The 19,628-nt window shown below is 42.5% G+C and overlaps 1 protein-coding gene across 4 annotated transcripts in view; it reads right to left on the reverse strand.

Annotated features, from left to right (window-relative positions):
* Positions 1 to 19,628, reverse strand: part of ARID1B (AT-rich interaction domain 1B) — a 703,333-nt gene that overhangs the window by 168,601 nt on the left and 515,104 nt on the right. For all 4 annotated transcript variants that reach the window (XM_068231874.1, XM_068231873.1, XM_068231875.1 and 1 more), the window contains 2 exons: positions 12,711 to 12,800; positions 3,223 to 3,402 (listed from right to left, as the gene is read on the reverse strand). In XM_068231874.1, coding sequence (XP_068087975.1) covers positions 3,223 to 3,402; positions 12,711 to 12,800 — 270 coding nt within the window. The remainder of the gene's footprint in view (positions 1 to 3,222; positions 3,403 to 12,710; positions 12,801 to 19,628) is intronic.

Genomic DNA, 19,628 nt, shown 5'->3' on the forward strand with positions numbered 1-19,628 from the left:
TGTGATAGCTTTGATTGTGTACCTTAAAGGGAAGGTTCAGGGAGGGTGGGGAAAAAATAAAAATCAATTTCCACTTACCTGGGGCTTCCTCCAGCCCGTGGCAGGCAGGAGGTGCCCTCGCCGCCGCTCCGCAGGCTCCCGGTGGTCTCCGGTGGCCGACCCGACCTGGCCAGGCCGGCTGCCAGGTCGGGCTCTTCTGCGCTCCAAGTCCTTGTACTTCTGCGTCCCACGCCGGCGCTCTGACGTCATCGGACGTCCGCCGGGCTGTACTGCGCATGTGTTTCATAACAGTGCTGCATCTTGCAGCAAGAGCTACAATAGCAACCAGCCAATCAGAATCTAGTCCACAAGACTGTTGAAGAGGAAGCTGTCTGCCCTTGATGATTTCCGTCCTTTTGCTAGATTTTCACCCCAAGTGACCACAAACCTTTTTTTAACCTCCCTAGCGTTCTTATTATATGCGGCGCACGGCCGCGGGATGGTTTTTTTGGCTATTTTTTTTTTACAGGTAGCTAGCCTAGCGCTAGCTACATGCTTCCCCCCTCCCTTCGCCGCCAGCACAAATACCTAACAGGAAATCCCGTTCTGAACGAGATTTCCTGTATGGGCTTCCCCGTCACCATGGCGACGATCGGACTGACATAATCGACGTCATTGACGTCATGACGTCAGGGGGAGTCCCAATCCACCCCATAGCGCAGCCTGGCGGTGATTGGCAAAGTGCTAGCTGCGAGTTTGAAAAAAAAATTATGCATATCGGCCCACCAGGGCCTGAGCAATCCAGTGCGGCGGTACTGGACGATTATTAATGTAATGTGTAAATATCGATTGTATGGAAGCAGCTGTATTATAAATACTGACCTATTGTTTTAACTATTACAGTTTGGTCTTGAAATGAACTGATATACTCTACTGTAAACTGTTTTTTCAACTCTCAGAATTATCTTGTAATTTATAGCAGTAGCTTTAACACAGTGATAGGGATTACATGCTACATCTTTGTTAGACATACCAAATGCACATCTTTGATCTTTAGAGCTGGCCAGAATTTATTTAGAATTATATTTAAACTGGTAAAATATCTCCAAGTCAGCCCTTGTGCTTGAAAAGAAATCAACCAAAACCATACACTGCTGGAGGGGAAGTGAAAAATAGTTAGATACCTCACTGGTAGGAAGCCTCTGGATGGTCCAGGGGAGGTAAAGCAAGCTTGGGCAAATCCCTTTGCTGTAGTGGTATATGTAAATGACCAAGCTTTGCTCTGCACACTGAGTTTAGTTCTGTAATCATGTGGGAGTGTGTGCAGCCCAACCTCCTTTCAGAGAACTGCAATCTGGGACTCAGAAAGTTCCTCCCAGCTCTGTGTGTGTATGTATTCCAGGACATTCTGACCAAGCAGCAGTGCCTTCATGAAGAAACAGACATAATACCTTTTAAAGTTTGACATCCCTTGGTTAAGCAGAGCAAGGTACATTGCAGTACATTGCAGTTGATACCCATTTACATGCCTATTGCATCTTGTTTGTTTGTTAGCTCTGTATTGATGACTGTTCCATGTAAGTTTTGTTTGCAGTTTTCAAGGTGCTCAACTACTGTATGGGATAAAAAACTACTACTGTATGGAAAAAAATAAACCTAAAGCATTAGTCTAGAGACTATCTGCATAATTATTGAAGCCAAGGGCTGTTACAGTATATCTAAGCAAAACTTTATCAAAAGCAAGACGTTTTGAATCAGGATGATACCATTTATTGGCTAACATAGCAGATAAAGAGTAAGCTTTTGGCTAATAAGCCATGAATTTCATATTATTTCTGTGGGCTCTGCTGTCATCATTGTAATTTTAAATTGAAAACACAAGTGATTAAGTCGGTCATCTTGCCATCATGGCCGCAGAATTGGTGGCTGCTATGGGGGTAAGATAATGCTTTCTCCGTTGGTCCCTGACGATCACACTGAAGGTATCAGAGGTCAAATCTGTAATGTCACAATGAAAACAAAGGGCTTGATTCACAAAGCGGTACAAACTGTTTAGCACGTGTGTGCTAAACAGTTTGCACGTGAAGTGCCGTTCGCGGCACAGTAAGCAAGCTGTTTTGTTTGTATCTGTGCACTGCCATTACTGTCATCCATGTATACTAACACGGCTGGTGTTCTTTTTTTTCATGGTAAATTTAAAACTAAATATTTTGGAGTTTTTCTTCCATACTACTGGTATTTTGCTTTTCTTATATTTATTTTTCATGCCCTGGCATATAACATTGCTTGCCATAGATGCATTGATATACTTAAATTATATATTCTGTTACAGTGCATGGCATGGTACCTGTTTGCATCTACTTCAGAATCATTCCAAACTTGTAAAAATAAAATAGTGAAAGGCACAGCCAAGAGAAATTGTATTAATAGAGTACTTGTAACAGTGAGACATGTATAAAAAAAGTCATCTGTATCAAACAAATTAAGAGTCACACTGGCCTCAATTCACGGAGCATTATCAAACGTTTATCAAACACTTTATCAAACGTTTGATAATTTACCTCATGGGTAAAATCTCATTTTAAATTCACTAAGATGTTATATATTTATCGAATGTTTTACCGATAAAACGTTCAACAAATATATAACACCTTAGTGAGATTTTACCCATGAGGTAAATTATCAAACGTTTGAGAAAGTGTTTGATAAACATTTGATAATGCTCCGTGAATTGAGTAGCATTCTCACTCCCTTCCAGACTCCCCTGTCAGTCCTTGCTATATAGCCTGTCCTGCGCTTCGGACACTATGGGGTTTGTTCTTCCTGTGTCCATGGCGGCAATCCCAGAGGTTGTGACCTGGTGGCCACCAGGCAACAAAGCAGTCCATCAGCCACTAAGGTGACCACCTATCACCCTATAACATGTTGTGATGTGCTCTGGTGAAGACCCATGGTCACTTAGACTCCATGCCCTGGGAGTGCTAAAACCAACCATTGGTGCTGAGATCAATGACAATTCTGACAGATACCCGGTGTTTCAATTAACTAAAATATAAGTAATTTTAGTTTTAGCCTGTGAATCTAAAGGTTCATTTATATTGTGAAGATTAATCATACCAAAGATTTTGGACCTATGTCCTGCTTTGCTCTAAAAATAAATAAAAATCATACCACAAACAGATACAAATATAAAGAAAGGAGAAAAAATGAGTGCAGTGATATAGTTAAAGGTTTATATCTTGCCTTGTGGTCCATACTGGTTGATCTGAGATGCATAATTTGCGCTGGAATTTCCATGAGGAAAATTGCCCATACCAGGATGAATCTGGCTTCCAGGGGATGGATGTGGGGACATAGAAGTCCCAGTTTGCTGAGGTCCATATTGTGGTAATTGATGGTTTCTTTGGACAGTAGGCATATAACCTGTAAATTGAAAAAAAAAAATCAAATGGAATAATAGAAAGACTGAAAATTACAAGCAATCTTAGTTTAGCCTTCCATTTTTAATGCATATGACAGCAAATTTGTATTAACTGGTAAGTTTTTGTGAGTTGTTCGTCTTAATTTTGTAAGGCACATACAGAAATAATCTGACAACATACTGTAGCTATTTCATCGCCTATATAGTCCACACTAGAACCTTACTGTACAGAATGCTTTCCAGACCCCCTCCACCTATTATCATCTACAGAAAGTAATCAGGGTGGGGGCATGTGCCAAATCATCTGAACCAACCCACCTCTGCCCTCTGCAGGTAAGAGATTAACTCTATATGGCCAGTACAGCAGCTACCATAACATCTAATAACAGTAAGAATTTGCTGAAGCTGCAGTGCTTGCCACAAAGACTTATTCTCCAAGCTACAGAAAGGTCAACAGAATAGAAATGAGGACTGGTCCTTAACTGGCAAACACCTACTCTACTTTTAATGGTAAGTAAAAAAAATACATTGATTCAAGAATAGTTCCTGAGTCACGTGACTTACTTTTCCGAAGGGTATTTCTTTAAAACACCAAAAAAAAAAAAATACAAAGCATTAAACTTGAAAACTGTGTTAGTAAGGGCACTGTTCCCTATCCAACTTCACTAACTATGAAACACACAAGAGAGTAAACAAGTGTATTGATTAGATTTTGTAAGTTTGCATAGGTCTACTCCTTCAATATTGTATAGGACTTTTAAGGTTCATACACACCAACCAACTATCTGTCCAACTATCTGCCAAACGTGTCTGTTAAGACCCATTCACACGCTCAATAGTTACATAGTTACATAGTTATTTTGGTTGAAAAAAGACATACGTCCATCGAGTTCAACCAGTATAAAGTACAACACCAGCCTGCTCCCTCACATATCCCTGTTGATCCAGAGGAAGGCGAAAAAACCCTTACAAGGCATGGTCCAATTAGCCCCTAAAGGGAAAAATTCCTTCCCGACTCCAGATGGCAATCAGATAAAATCCCTGGATCAACATCATTAGGCATTACCTAGTAATTGTAGCCATGGATGTCTTTCAACGCAAGGAAAGCATCTAAGCCCCCTTTAAATGCAGGTATAGAGTTTGCCATAACGACTTCCTGTGGCAATGCATTCCACATCTTAATCACTCTTACTGTAAAGAACCCTTTCCTAAATAAATGGTTAAAACGTTTTTCCTCCATGCGCAGATCATGTCCTCTAATCCTTTGAGAAGGCCTAGGGACAAAAAGCTCATCCGCCAAGGTATTATATTGCCCTCTGATGTATTTATACATGTTAATTAGATCCCCTCTAAGGCGTCTTTTCTCTAGACTAAATAAACCCAGTTTATCTAACCTTTCTCGATAAGTGAGACCTTCCATCCCACGCATCAATTTTGTTGCTCGTCTCTGCACCTGCTCTAAAACTGCAATATCTTTTTTGTAATGTGGTGCCCAGAACTGAATTCCATATTCCAGATGTGGCCTTACTAGAGAGTTAAACAGGGGCAATATTATCCTAGCATCTCGAGTTTTTATTTCCCTTTTAATGCATCCCAAAATTTTGTTAGCTTTAGCTGCAGCTGCTTGGCATTGAGTACGATTATTTAACTTGTTGTCAATGAGTACTCCTAAGTCCTTCTCCAAGTTTGATGTCCCCAACTGTATCCCATTTATTTTGTATGGTGCTAGACCATTAGTACGTCCAAAATGCATGACCTTACATTTGTCAACATTGAATTTCATCTGCCATGTATGTGCCCATATAGCCATCCTATCCAGATCCTGTTGCAATATGACACTATCTTCCTGAGAGTTGATGATTCTGCACAATTTTGTATCATCTGCAAAAATAGCAACATTGCTCACTACTGCATCTACTAGGTCATTAATAAATAAATTGAAGAGCACTGAACCCAGAACAGACCCCTGTGGGACCCCACTGCTAACAGTCTCCCATTTTGAGTACGATCCATTGACCACAACTCTTTGTTTTCTGTCCATTAGCCAGTTCCCTATCCATGAACACAGACTCTTCCCCAGTCCTTGCATCCTCAACTTTTGCACCAGACTTTTGTGGGGAACAGTGTCGAAGGCCTTTGCAAAGTCCAAGTATATCACATCTACAGCATTCCCAATATCCATATTAGCATTCACTACCTCATAAAAGCTGAGCATGTTAGTCAAACAGGACCTGTCTTTAGTAAACCCATGTTGATGCTGAGAAATAAGATTATTTTCTACTATGAAGTCATGTATAGTATCTCTTAGTAACCCCTCAAATAGTTTGCATACAACTGATGTTAAGCTTACAGGTCTATAATTTCCTGGATCAGATTTTTTGCCCTTCTTAAATAAAGGGAAAACGTGGGCTGTACGCCAATCCACTGGGACTCTGCCAGTTGCAAGAGAGTCACAATAGTGGACTTTTATGCAGCACAATTGTCAAATCGCTTTTGTTGTGAAACAAGTTAAAACAACTAAAAAAAAGTATTTTGCTATTGTTCAAAAAGCTGATAAGACTGATAAGAAGTCAATCCAACAGTTGGATTGACTTCTTATCAGTCTTATCAGCTTTTTAAACAATAGCAAAATACTTGTTTTAGTTGTATTAAACTTGTTTCACAACAAAAGTTGTATGGGGCTTAACAGAGAAGTCTGGTAGATAGTTGGACAGCTTGTTGGTAGGTGTGTAGGAACCGTTAAGCCCCATTCACACGCTTAACATCGGTCTTTTATGGAGCACAATTTTCAAACAGCTTTTGTTGTGAAACAAGTTGAAACAACTAAAAAAGTATTTTGCTATTGTTCAAAAAGCTGATAAGACTGATAAGAAGTCAATCCAATCAGTCTTATCAGCTGTTTGAACAATAGCAAAATAATTTTTTTAGTTGTTTCAACTTTGTTCACAACAAAAGTTGTATGGGGCTTAAAGAGACTCTGTAACGTCAAAAAGATCCCCTGGGGGGTACTCACCTCAGGTGGGGGAAGCCTCCGGATCCTAATGAGGCTTCCCACGCCAGCCTCTGTCCCACGGGGGTCTCGCTGCAGCCCTCCGAACAGCCGGCGACAGAGCCGACTGTCAGTTCAATATTTACCTTTGCAGGCTCCAGCGGGGGCGCTGTGGCTGCTTTCCGCTCGGAAACTTGCGCCTGCGCAGTAGAGCAGACCCGACGGCGATCGGGTATTTCCGTGTAGTTCGGAGCCGACAGCCATCAGAGCGCCTGCGCAGGAGCCGGGAAGGTAAATAATGGCGTCATCTTGTACGGAGGGCTGCAGCGAGACCCCCGTGGGACAGAGGACGGCGTGGGAAGCCTCATTAGGATCCGGAGGCTTCCCCCACCCGAGGTGAGTACCCCCCAGTGGATCTTTTGATGTTACAGATCCTCTTTAACAGACAAGTTTGGTAGATAGTTGGACAGATAGTTGGTAGGTGTGTATGAACCTTAAAAGTCCTATACAATATTGAAGAAGTAGAACTATGCAAACTGCATGACCTTCAAGCTTAGTAAGTTATCCACATATGTTAGGCAGCAGTAGAAATATAATATTTTTGCAATTTTACAGGGTGGCGCATTTAAAATCAGCCCCAGCTGCTTGCCATGAACATGCAAAGCGGAGGCTGGCCAGCCCATCTCTGTGACTGCACTCTTTCCACCCTGCTGTGTGTGTAGTTTCTGGCTTTATTGTAGCTGGCATTGCCAGTATTTGCTGCCATACGAATATGCTACTCATACAGCAGTGAATACTGGCAACACAGTGCAATTAAGCTGGAGACTACAGATACACAGTAGAGGGAGTGAATAGCAGGTGCCCAGAAACAGGCTGGTCAGCATCCACCTCATGTGCTCATGGCAAGCAGCCTGGACCAGTTTTAAAGGTGCCAACCTGTACTATTATTCGTAAGTAAAGTCAAAAAAATACTAATCTTGATTAGTAAGAGGTAAGAATTAGAGCCTCTATTTGTAGCTACTCCCGCTTTTAATTATTTTGTCTTTTGTGACCATGTCACTGGAACAGAAAGTGAGGGGAATTTAGCTTTTGTTCACATTAGACAGTAGGCCTGCATTTAAAAAAGATCTTGGAGGAAGCTGGGAGATGGATGCCAGCTGAGATACCAGCACACAACATAGTAAAGCCAATGAAATCAGGGGCTAGATGCAGATTGACGCCAAGAGTAGTAAAGATGCCGAAATTGGGGCCTAGATGCAGGCTGTGATAACACTTTGGACTACTGGCTCGTTGAAGGGAAGTGGTAGCTGCTGCAAGAAATCATAGCAGCTGTAAGCAAAATTGGGCACTGCTGCCCAAATTACTCTCCTACTGCTGCCATGACTGGTAATTACATTGTGGACTATGGTGGTGCCTAAATTCACAGGCGTGCTATGCGCACATTTTCACTGATCCAGACAGTGGTGTCCATCTACTAACCTCTACCTAGTGATAAGGAATGTGAAAGATTCTCTAAAAAATGTTAACTGGTATGTTAAAAGATAATTTACTAAAGAACCTGACCTTATTAATGTTTTGTAATGATTGGATGTTGTTGTGGACATGTTATTTTTTTGCTTCAGTACATATTTTATCAAATCGTGTTTGGTCAAGACATTTTAATCTCTTATTTAGGGTAACTTGTAACTTGTAAGTTTAAATTGTACTTTTCACAAGCTTTATATTTCAAGACCAATCTTCTAGCTCAACTATGCTTCTAAGTATTACAGAACAGAACTTCATCTCATCCCAGCCTTCATCCCTAGCAGTTTAGCTAGCAGGGCTATTTAAATAGTCAGGCAGTCTCTGGTTTCATTAGCTATGCAAGGCTATTTAAAACAGCTAAAATAGACGGATGATGATAGCTTGTTGATTCCTTATGCCTAGTAAGCATTACTTTTCAAATGTGTGTCTGAAAGATTTGCAGTATGACGGAAACTGAAGACAGAACTGCAGCCGAAATAAGGCCAGCTCATGCTTACATGGACACTCCAAAAAGTCATGCCAAATTCACACCAAACTTCAAATCTGTGTGGCTGTTATCACAGAGTAAGCAAAACATGGGATTGATTATATAACTAATTTCGTGAATTCTCTCATCTTTCTAAAAGCAAACCTGAAATAAGGAGGGGGAAAAAGTTAGTTACCACAGTCGTTGTAAGGCTTCAGATGGTCCAGAGGCTTCCCCTGTCCTCCATGAGCTCTCCTTCTAGTAAAGGTGCCCTCTTCATCTTATCGCCACACTCCTGGTTGTGGCCATTGGCCAAGTGCATCTGGACTGGGCATGCAAGTAAGGTCCATGCATTCCTAGTGGAACAAAGCCACTCGTGCATGGTTTTCTTTCCTCTGTGCACAAGCACTTTGATATACTGGGCATGCGTGGACCTTACTCATGTACGCCTGGTCAAGACACTCAAAGCCAGTAGAAACCTATTCAACACACTTTTGAATATGTATAGGGGGACCCTGTGCTGTAATGGTGAGCTGTCAGAGGATTTAAGAAGTCTCTTTACTACCCATTGCCTTTAAAATTGGGGTGTAAGAGGCACTCCACAAGAAGATTACTTGATTAGGATAATGGGTAATGAATAGACAAAAATGACTTTACTGAGGCAGTAAATCACTGATTCAAGATAAACGGATTCTTTAATAGCCCTGAAAACAAAGTGTTTCACCTTTTCTTCTTTAAAAACACTGCATTAACCTTAGGAAGCCAGTTTTAACCCATAAAACGCGTTGTTTTAAGGTGGCAACCCATTTATGCACAGAAGATTCAAAGACCTGAGTGAGGGCAGTTTTTCCTCACCTGCTTGACACTGTGCTTGCTGGTTTTGCAAGCCACACTTGTGAGTAATTTTCTTTATAAGATCATTTACACCTGGTATAGTAAATTACTACATCATAAGGGGCTCCTGTGGTTTCTGTGTGTTTTTTATCTTATGGAAAGTCCTTGGAAGCATCCTAGATATCCCCATCTATCCAAAAAAGGAGAAAGCACTTCTATGGTGCAATACCTTTAATTCAGTTTGTAAATTGCAAAAAAAATAAATGCAGATACAAGATCGCAAAAACTTGCAAGTGTATCTTGTGTGTCTGGAGTCCAGGCAAGCTCTGTGTGTCAGGTGATAATGACACCAGTGTGTCTTTGTCAAGTCAGGATCTCCCACTATCTAGAGGCTTCCAACTACTGAGGTATGTTTTATTTTTATTTATTTTTTTCACTTCAGGAGTCCTTTAACTCACAATGGGCTTGACTCACTAAGACAAATAGCATGCCTTATCAAAGTTATCATGCATTCACGCCTTATAAGAGTAGCATAGCGAGCGCTATGAACACGCAGGGGCTCAGGGCAGGACGAGTGGAGCTCTCGTCATTGCCAATTAGAAGGCATAAGTTCGTAGTGCTCGCTATGCTACTCTGGCGTGTTATCTTTGATAAGGTGTGTTAACTTTGATAAGACATGCTATTTGTCTTAGTGAATCAAGCCCAATGCATTTGTGCTCAACCATCTCAAGCCTCATACACATGTATGAAACATGTTGGCCATTGGGGATCAGAGCCCAATCCCTCGGCAACATTTTAAGGCCGAAGATGTACAGGCGCACTGCTAACCTTCAGGCTGACATGTTCTGCATGTGTTCTGTTGCTATGAAAGGAGAGGGGCATGCGAAGTGCCGATGGAGCACCACTGGTGTGACATCACCAGGGAGCCAGGTGAGTGGGGGGTACAAAGCACTCACTATTTGGGCACCCGCTATTTGTAGCCATATTTTGCATTGCAGGCAGCCTCGTCTAAACTTCCCCCTCCCCCCATTGCCGAAAACTCTATGGCCACCTAAGGTGCTGCACAAACAAAGTGTGTTTCCTTTTCAGGCAGATTACCGACAGGGGGTTGGAAAAGGTTAGCTAAGGTAGGCATTAGGAGAGGGAGATTCAATGTGAGTAGGGTTTTTTTTTAGGGTTTCGCAGTAGTACAATATCGGTATTGTCATTTGCACTATAAATTTACTGATATTCTACTTTTTTTTATCATCAATATTCTACTTTTTTACCGATATTCTGTTTTTCTAGGTGCCCAAATTTCCAGGCTCCCTTTTTTCATGCACGCCTTGCCCAAGTCTTCTTTCACTAAAAGTGGCCTATAAATCTCCATTCCCACCTGGACATCATCTAAGGTTCCAATACATCTATGTGGCAATACAATGTTCCCTTGTGTGGTTCTATATTGGAGAGATAAAGAGGAGTACTTTATACACAGTTTTAAGTAAGAAAATAGGGTGTTTGGAGTATACCGGAAAGTTTAATTTAATTAAAATCAAGGTCAAAATATTTAAGTTTATTTAATATATGTATGGTACCATAGACATACTGCTTATTTTAATATCACCTCCCCAGATATTTGAGTTCATAAAGATCATTGAAGCACTTTGTTACCATACAGCTCAACCGCCCAGCAGCTGGAGAGCAAATGGCACTCTGTAGCTGTACATAAAATCAAATTAATAAAATTTCCAGTTTTTCAGGCAGTCAAGCATTCAGGCAATCAAGCACAAACAAAAAGCTACTGTTGCCATCTTGTGGCCAAATAGTAAGACGACACCCTAAAGCATTTTTCACATACAAATAAATTAGTTTTACACAAAAAATTAACTCCTTACCTCCCACACTCCTCAATTATTATTATTTTTTGTAATTAAAAAAAATAAAAATTTACAATTAAAAAAAATACATAAATAGTTACCTTAGGGACAGAACTTTTTAAATATTTATGTCAAGATGGTATAATACTGTTACTTTATAAACTATGGGCTTGTAACTAGGGATGGACGCAAAACTGAAAAAAATGCATCTTTATTTCCAATTAAAATATTGGAGCCAAACATTGTGATAGGGGCATAATTTAAACGGTTTTATAACTGGGGGAAATGGGCATATACATTTCATGGGTTTTAATTACAGTAGCATGCATTATTTAAAAACTATAAAGGCCAAAAACTGAAAAATAATAAATTTTTTCCCACATTTTTTCCTATTTTCCCATTAAAACACATTTAGAATAAAATAATTCTTGGCATAATGTCCCACCAAAAGAAAGCCTAATTGGTGGCAAAAAAAACAAGATATAGTTCATTTCATTGTGATAAGTAATGATAAAGTTATAGACGAATGAATGGAAGGAGCGCTGAAAGGTGAAAATTGCTCTGGTTGTCAAGGGGTAAAACCCCTCAGTTGTGAAGTGGTTAAAGACTAATTAAGACTCGCAATATCAGATTTCAATTATTTCAACCTCCTGAGAACTTATTTAAGACTAAAACCATGGCAGGTTAAAATACCAGCTCCTAAAGTGGTTTTCTGCAAGCCTTCACTTGTGAACAATGATGTTTAACAGCGTGAAGGAGCAGGAAGGAAAGAACAAAACAACCATAAAGAAGAAGGTTCTTGCCTCCATAAAGAAGAAGGTTCCTTTTAAAAGTAATACTTTAAGTTCTGTCTGGAAAATAAAAACCTCATCAGTTTCAATATGCCACATAATAGCTTGGCAGAAAATAACTGCATTGCACAGTTTGCAAGGAAAAAAAAAACCATTACAGAAGTCAATGCTGCATGTGCTAGATCTCAATGAAAATCAGCAGTGGCCAGAATAAAGCAGATGCAAACACAGAAATGGTTGGAAGGGGAAAGGTGAATTTCAGACTAGTAGCTAAAGGCCAATTTGGCTGTAAAATAAAGCAGTGATCATTGTAACTGGCAACGCCGTTTTACAAAGGAAATTTAGACAGTTTTCCACTTGAAATAAAAACATTTTAGTAGGCTTGTCCTGGGGATTATCAGTATTGATCTGTTCCTTAGGGTAGCCATTAGGTCATTATTACTGATTTATAAGGTGCCAACATTTTCCTTGGCAGTGTACAAATATTTTACAAACAAGTTAAAGATATAATCAAGAGCAATACAGGAAATACACCTTGAAACACACATATCCATACACACAAATATACACCTATTTACACACATACAAGTAATGCAATAGTGTTTAACTACTTATCGACCGCTCCACGCCAACTGGCGTGGACATGGTGGCAGCCCCAGGACCACTCAACGCAAGTTGGCCTGAAGTCCTGGGGTGGGGTTTTGCAGGAAAGAAAAAAAGAAAGAATCAGAGAAAGATAGAAAGAGAAAGAGAGAAGGTGAAATACAGAGAGAGAGAAAGAAAGAATGAATGAAAGAAAGAAAGAAATAGTGATTTTCTCTTTCATTTAGTACTTTACTTTGGTTGTTACCTCTGTCTTGTGGCATGGGTGACTGGCTCAGAGCAGGATGCGAGCTGGATTCAGTTTGCACACTTGCAGGTTGTGGCAACACCTGACTTCCTACAGATGGAATACAAGATAATTAAAAGTGGCCATATTTAAAACTATAGTTACAACATTTTACAAAGATGACAAAGATGTAAATTTGAGGCCTCTTGCACACTGTACACGATTCCGATTCAGATTCCGCTTTTTAATCAGTTTTTACATCCGATTCAGATTCAGATTTGCAGTGTGCAGGGAGCAAACTGCAAATCAGAATCTGAATCGGATGTAAAAACTGATTAAAAATCTGAATCTGAATCGGAATCGCGTGCAGTGTGCAAGAGGCCTAAAACTATACCCATGTACCATGATCGCATTTGAACTTTATAGTGGATTTTCTAGCTTTCACAGTTACCTCATATTGTGTATTAACTGTAAAAAATTATAATGCGTAGGTATTATTGTGCCGCTGTTAAGCTGGGCGCAGAGTGAGCCGAATGATCGTTCATCCTGCTGCCGCTCAAATTCCTGGCGAAGTTAAATACTATTTTCCCTTCGAGTTGTAGCATGTAGCAATGATTGCCGGATCCCCAAATTACCCTTGCGTGGGTGACGCAGTGTAGCACTAGTGCTATGACGGCGCCCAGCTGTGTCATGGCATCGAATCGGAAAAACGAGAAATCCGATCGTATTTTTCAGTCGAAAATCAGATAATTTTATTGTATCGTGTGTGGCCACCTTAGGAGTGCATTCAGGCATAACAGGATTTAAATCTCTGCATATGGAAGACAAGGTCAGTATGTATGTGGATGACACACAAGCTGACTGTGGCCCCTCCCTATCTTACGCCCTGGAAGTAACAGATGAAGCTAGCTATTACTCGAGTCTGTGTGTCAATCATTCGAAGTCGGTACTATTACTATTAGATGCTTCTGATGAGCCCTCCTCATATCCCCAGGGCCAATTTAACCGCCTAACGCTTTTGGGCGTCAAGTCCTGGGGCTGGGATTTGCAGAAGATTGCGCGCGCATCTCCTGCTTAAGGGCAGAGCTCCGCCCCGCCTTCAGTCTCCGAGCGGCAATTGCTGCTCGGGTGACTGTTAGACGGCGAAAACGATGTCTTTTCACTAAGTACAGCGCTGGGGGACAAGAAAGCGATCGGCTCTCATAGGCAGAAGCCTATGACAGCCGATCGCCAGGATTGGCCAGCTGGGGGGAGGGAGGGGTTTGTTAAAAAAAAAAAAAGACAAAGAGTAAAAATACACACAAAAACACACAAATAAATATTTATTTAAAAATAAATAAACAACTGGGGGGCGATCAGACCCCACCAACAGAGAGCTCTGTTGGTGGGGGGAAAGGGGAGGGGGGGGATCACTCGTGTGCTGTGTTGTGCGGCCCTGCAGCTCGGCCTTAAAGCTGCAGTGGCCATTTTATGAAAAATGTGCCTGGTGTTTAGGGGAGTTTACCACTGTGGTCCTCAAGTGGTTAAGCCACACGGTGGCCTCGGGGCATAAGTAAATTGTGGGCTCCCTTCCCCCCCCCAGCAAAATCAGCCCCCAAGCCAGCTGCTCGAGGTCTCCCACCGACTGCTCCCCCTGGCCAACGCACATTGTGTAGCTCAGCTGCCTTGTAATAACTTACCTGTCCCGGCTGCTCCATCCCGTGCTTCGTCTTCAGCACCATTGCTTGCATCTTCTCCATTTGGCAATTGGCATGTGTTCTGTGTAAATACCATGCGACTGGTATATAGAGGCAGGCAGCAGGCTGAATAGGGAGCACAGGATAAAGCTGCTGCAGGGACAGGTAATTTATTACAAGGCAGCTGAGCAGGGGTATAACTACAATACATCTGAGTCTGAACCTCTTGGAACACAGACATACCAGCAGAATCAATCAGTAAACCTATTAGAAAAATGTCACCGAAGACTGTCCCACAACGTTATGCCATGCTCCAATGTACCTACAAGGTATTCAGTCAACTATTCAAATATAAAAAACCTGCACATGTACAGAATATACATACACACACACACTGTACACACACACACACACACACACACACACACACACACACACACACACACACACACACACACACACACACACACACACACACTACACAATGTACACACACACACTATATATATATATATGTATACACACACACACTGTACACACCGACACACTGTACACACGCACACACACTATCCTTCCACAAATACTATTTAGCATCTCTACTGCCACTTATGTCTGCATGGTTCACAGTCCCACACGCAGTATTCGGCAAAACTCTAGGGTATGATACAGAGCCCTAGAAAGAAAGCCTGGTATTGGATGTCATAACTCTGTCTGTGCTGGAGGAGAAGATGGGTAAAAATATTATTTTAAACCAAGCTGTTGGAATATGGAAATGTATCCGTAAAGAATATAGCTCAGAGGGGCTTGAATATCATACTCCCTTATAGAATAATCCCCTCCTGACAGAATTCTCCACTATCCCAGATAATACATTCTGGTTGAACAATGGCATAATATTCCATGGTCAAATTTTAGTTAATGGACAACTCCTTTCCTTTGACTCTCTGTCAGATAAATTTAGCACACCTTCCAGACAACAATTCAGATATATGAAGCTCCGGCATGCCTTCATGTGTCAATTCCAGCAAACCCCACTGAAGGTATTAACCCATAATAGATTTGATTTCTAGCCCTAGCCCACACCTCATTGGTAACATCTATAAAGAACTAATGAATAATAAGGTCCTAGAACTCACTACCCCATCCAGATGGAAGTGGGAGGCTTTTTTTTGCTGTCAAAAAATCATCTTCCTGTGTATGGGACCGTAACACTCAATTATATATTCTTCACCAGTCTTATCTAACCTCCTCCAGATTACATAAATTCAGCCCCTCCTCACCGGATACCTGCCCTAAGTGCCTGTCTGCCTCTCCTTCCTTCTTTCACCTTATTTAGGAGTGCCCCATGTTAGTTGACTACAGGACACAGGTGACACAATTTTTATATGGCAGAATGGGATGCCCTGTCACACTGGATCCCATACTCTGAGCCTACACAGATTTGCCAGGCTTTGATTGGACCTTTAGCTGTGTGATACTCCGGTTGTTTATTGCCTGATGAAGCGGGATTGTGCCCGTGAAATGCGTTGCAGTGTTGTCTAGAAGTGTGTAATTAAATTATCTTCACCTCAAGTGGCAGCATCGTGTCTGTTTTGGTGTGGTTGGTCCACCGCCGCCACCCGAATATTTTAGACTTTTTAGCATATTTTATCCTGTTGGCGCCTCTGTACACTTCGGATCCCATACTCTGTATACTGGGAGTCATACAAGATGAGGGTCTGGCTTCACACTTACAGACCCTCATGAACGAAGCGCTATTTATGGCTAGACAGGAGGTGGCATGCAGATGGCTTGCGCCCGCGCCACCTCTGTTTGCCACTTGGATCAAAAGAGTTGTCGGCTTCCTTCCATACAAAAAAACATATTTATATTCATATAGATAAAGCTCCCAAATTCCATTTAGTATGTGATAAGTGGTGGACCATTAGGATATTTCTCTTACGCTTGTTAAAATTACTCACCAGTGTACTCATCATACCTTTGAATATATATGATGCCTATCTTTGCACCCTTGTTAAGCTTATGTATCGTATACATCTTACCTAAGTCTCTAACCTAAACTGTTTTATGTGGCACATTTTACCTTGTATTTATCAACCCCTACAGTATAAAATATTTTGTATGTACATACCATCACTACATTGTACAACCACTGTATTGAATCTCAGTCATATAACTGTACCCATCTCTGTCTTAATTTTGTACTGCCATTTCGTATCTCAATAAAGCTTAGTTTAAAAAAAAAATATCTGTGAAAGGTGCATTATTTGCATGTTATGTAAGAAATCCAAAGTGGTGCTGTGGCTACAGTGAAGACGATTTACCCACCAATTTTACACAATTTAACATTGTGACGATCCGCTCAGCTGTCTGCATAGACAGACAGCTGTTTGACCATTTCTTGAGTCTGAAGGTGGCAGGTCTCTGGAAAAGAGACCTGTCTTTCCATTGCAAGTTTCTGGTCTGTTTTGCTGCTGAGGAATTTGCATACATTAGTTATGCAAATCCCCTACCTGCCTCCTTTGATGACTGGCACTATAAGAGCCTTCTGCTCCCAGAATGCTTTGCTGGTCATTTCCCCTTCATGGTTTGTTTGAAACACTCCTGTGCTGGAGTACCCCGATGTGCTCTGTGACCCAGAAAGCCCAAGTGTGCCTCGGTTACCAGCATGCTCAGATGCTTCCTTGGTGGAGACATGTTCTGATATTGCCTGCCTGCTTGCATGCCCAGAAATGGTCCCTGAAAGTCCTGATCTTGATGGGTGTCCTGGTAATTCTGAATCCAGAATAATCATAGGCTCCATAGGGGTTCTTGGTAGCAGGGCCGGGCCGAGGCATAGGCTGGAGAGGCTCCAGCCTCAGGGCACAGTGTAGGAGGGGCGCACAATTCATTCAGCTGTCATTCTTAATTGTGTTTGAAGCAGAAAGAAATAAGAAAAGGGGATACATAGCAGAGACTGCAAGCCAGATAACTAGATATTAAGGTTGTGGGCCCTGTGGCACCTCTTAGTCTAATAGCAATCAGTGTGTGACAGCTGGGGTGGCAGGGATGGAGGGGCGCACTTTGGTGTCTCAGCCTTGGGTGCTGGAGGACCTTGTCCCGCCTCTGCTTGGTAGTTCTCCATGTGGGCCTGGTGAGCGTTCTGGCCTCTTGGGATCTTTGTGGAGCTTCAAAGGGTTCTGGGAGATACCGGGGGAAATTTTGCTTGGTACCCTGGATAGGATCAACAGTGGCTTTTGTGTTGAAAGGGACACTTCGAACAGGTATTGTGGCAGATTTGATATTTTCGGACGCTCCCTGGAAAGTGGTGGGTATTATCTGGAGGGTGTCGATGGCTACTTCTCTGGCATTCACAGTCCTGATGGGTGTTACACTAGGACTTGTAGTACTGATGGGCATGTTTCGGTGGCTTCTGCTTCCGATGAGGTCGGTTTCGAGTGGACTGACTCTGGAATTGGGCCTTGTCGGGCTGTCCCGACCTTCATGAGTCTTCAGTTACAGTTCTTTGCTAATGCCAGTTTTGAGAGACATCTGGAATCCGTCCCTAGGGGGGGGGGGGGGGGTATTGTGACGATCCGCTCAGCTGTCTGCTTAGACAGACAGCTGTTTGACCATTTCTTGAGTCTGAAGGTGGCAGGTCTCTGGAAAAGAGATCTGTCTTTCCATTGCAAGTTAATGATCTGTTTTGATGCTGAGGATATTGCATACATTAGTTAAGCAAAACCCCTACCTGCCTCCTTTGATGACTGGCACTATAAGAACCTTCTGCTCCCAGAATGCTTTGCTGGTCATTTCCCCTTCATGGTTTGTTTGAAACACTCCTGGAGTGTCAGCCATTGTTGATCTGTTAACGTTTACCTTAGGGTAATTCTTGGAACTGTACTAGGCAGTTTCCTAGTGCAGTTAGATTGCATATCTGTTTTGTCTGTCTGTTGCGATTGTCCTGTCGCAGCGGTGGTCGACAGGAAATCATTCTGTTTGTCTGGGTGCTAACCAGAGCAGCGGTTGTAACTGGTAGCCCCTTCTGATCTGTCTTGCTTGGATCGCACTAGCCTCTAGCGGTAGTGGCAGTGGATCCTTCTGATCTGTATTCTGGAGTGTAAGCTGGAGCAGCAGTTGCAACTGGCTACCTCATCTGATCTGTCTTGTCTGGATTGCACTAGCCTCTTGCGCTAGCGCTGTGGATCCTTCTGATCTGTCTTGCTTGGATCGCACTAGCCTCTAGCGGTAGTGGCAGTGTATCCTTCTGATCTATATTCTGGAGTGTAAGCTGGAGCGGCGGTTGCAACTGGCTACCTCATCTGATCTGTCTTGTCTGGATCGCACTAGCCTCTTGCACTAGCGCTGTGGATCCTTCTGATCTGTCTTGCTTGGATCGCACTAGCCTCTAGCGGTAGTGGCAATGGATCCTTCTGATCTGTCTTGTCTGGTTCGCACCAGCCTTGCGCTAGTGCTGTGGATCCTTCTGATCTGTTTTGCCGGGATCGCACTAGACTCTAGCGGTAGTGGCTGTGGATCCCTCTACCTTATTCCTGTTTCTCGTTTGTCTGTCTTGTCTGTTACGAACGCTTGCTGTAGGCTCGGTGAGGTAACCGTTAAGCAAGCGTTCACGTTCTGTTTCGTGTTTATGTGTCGTTGGTTAGTCAGCGTGGCGTGCTTGTCTCTGTTGCGCTTAACATGTGGAGATCGCGCCGTAAACGCGTTCGCTGTTGCGATTGAGTGCGGTGTTCACGTTTAGTTAGCGTTTGTTGTTTTACGTATCTCTTTTGTTATTTTCTGTGCCTTTGCTATTCTCGTGTCCTGTCTTGCTCTGTCTGGTGTCTCTTGGCAATCGCCATTCTCGGCGATTGCGTTCTTGCTTTTTGTTCTGCTGATGTGTGTTCTCCATCGCCGGGTGGCGACTAGATTGGAGAACACACATTCATCTCTGTCTCTGTCTCTTAGAGGGCTGTTTAGCCCTGCCTTGTCTTGGGTCTGTGCAATTCCCATCTGGCATCTGTGGCTGTGCTCGCCTGCACTCCACAGCGCCACCTACTGCTGGGAATCTCCCTCTGCTGGGGCTGTGCACCTAGCCTGGGTCTTCCCTATATTATACGCTGGTGGAGGGTTTTCGTTGTGTCGGTGCGCGTCTTGTGCGCCGACCACGAAAACGACTCCGCCAACGTTACAAACATTAATTTATCCAGGGCTGTGGAGTTGGAGCCGAAGCAATTTTGGGTACCTGGAGTCGGAGTTGGAGTTGGAGTCTGTGGTTTAAAATTTG

The sequence above is a fragment of the Hyperolius riggenbachi genome, chromosome 4, assembly GCF_040937935.1.
Source record: "Hyperolius riggenbachi isolate aHypRig1 chromosome 4, aHypRig1.pri, whole genome shotgun sequence".
NCBI lineage: Eukaryota > Metazoa > Chordata > Amphibia > Anura > Hyperoliidae > Hyperolius > Hyperolius riggenbachi.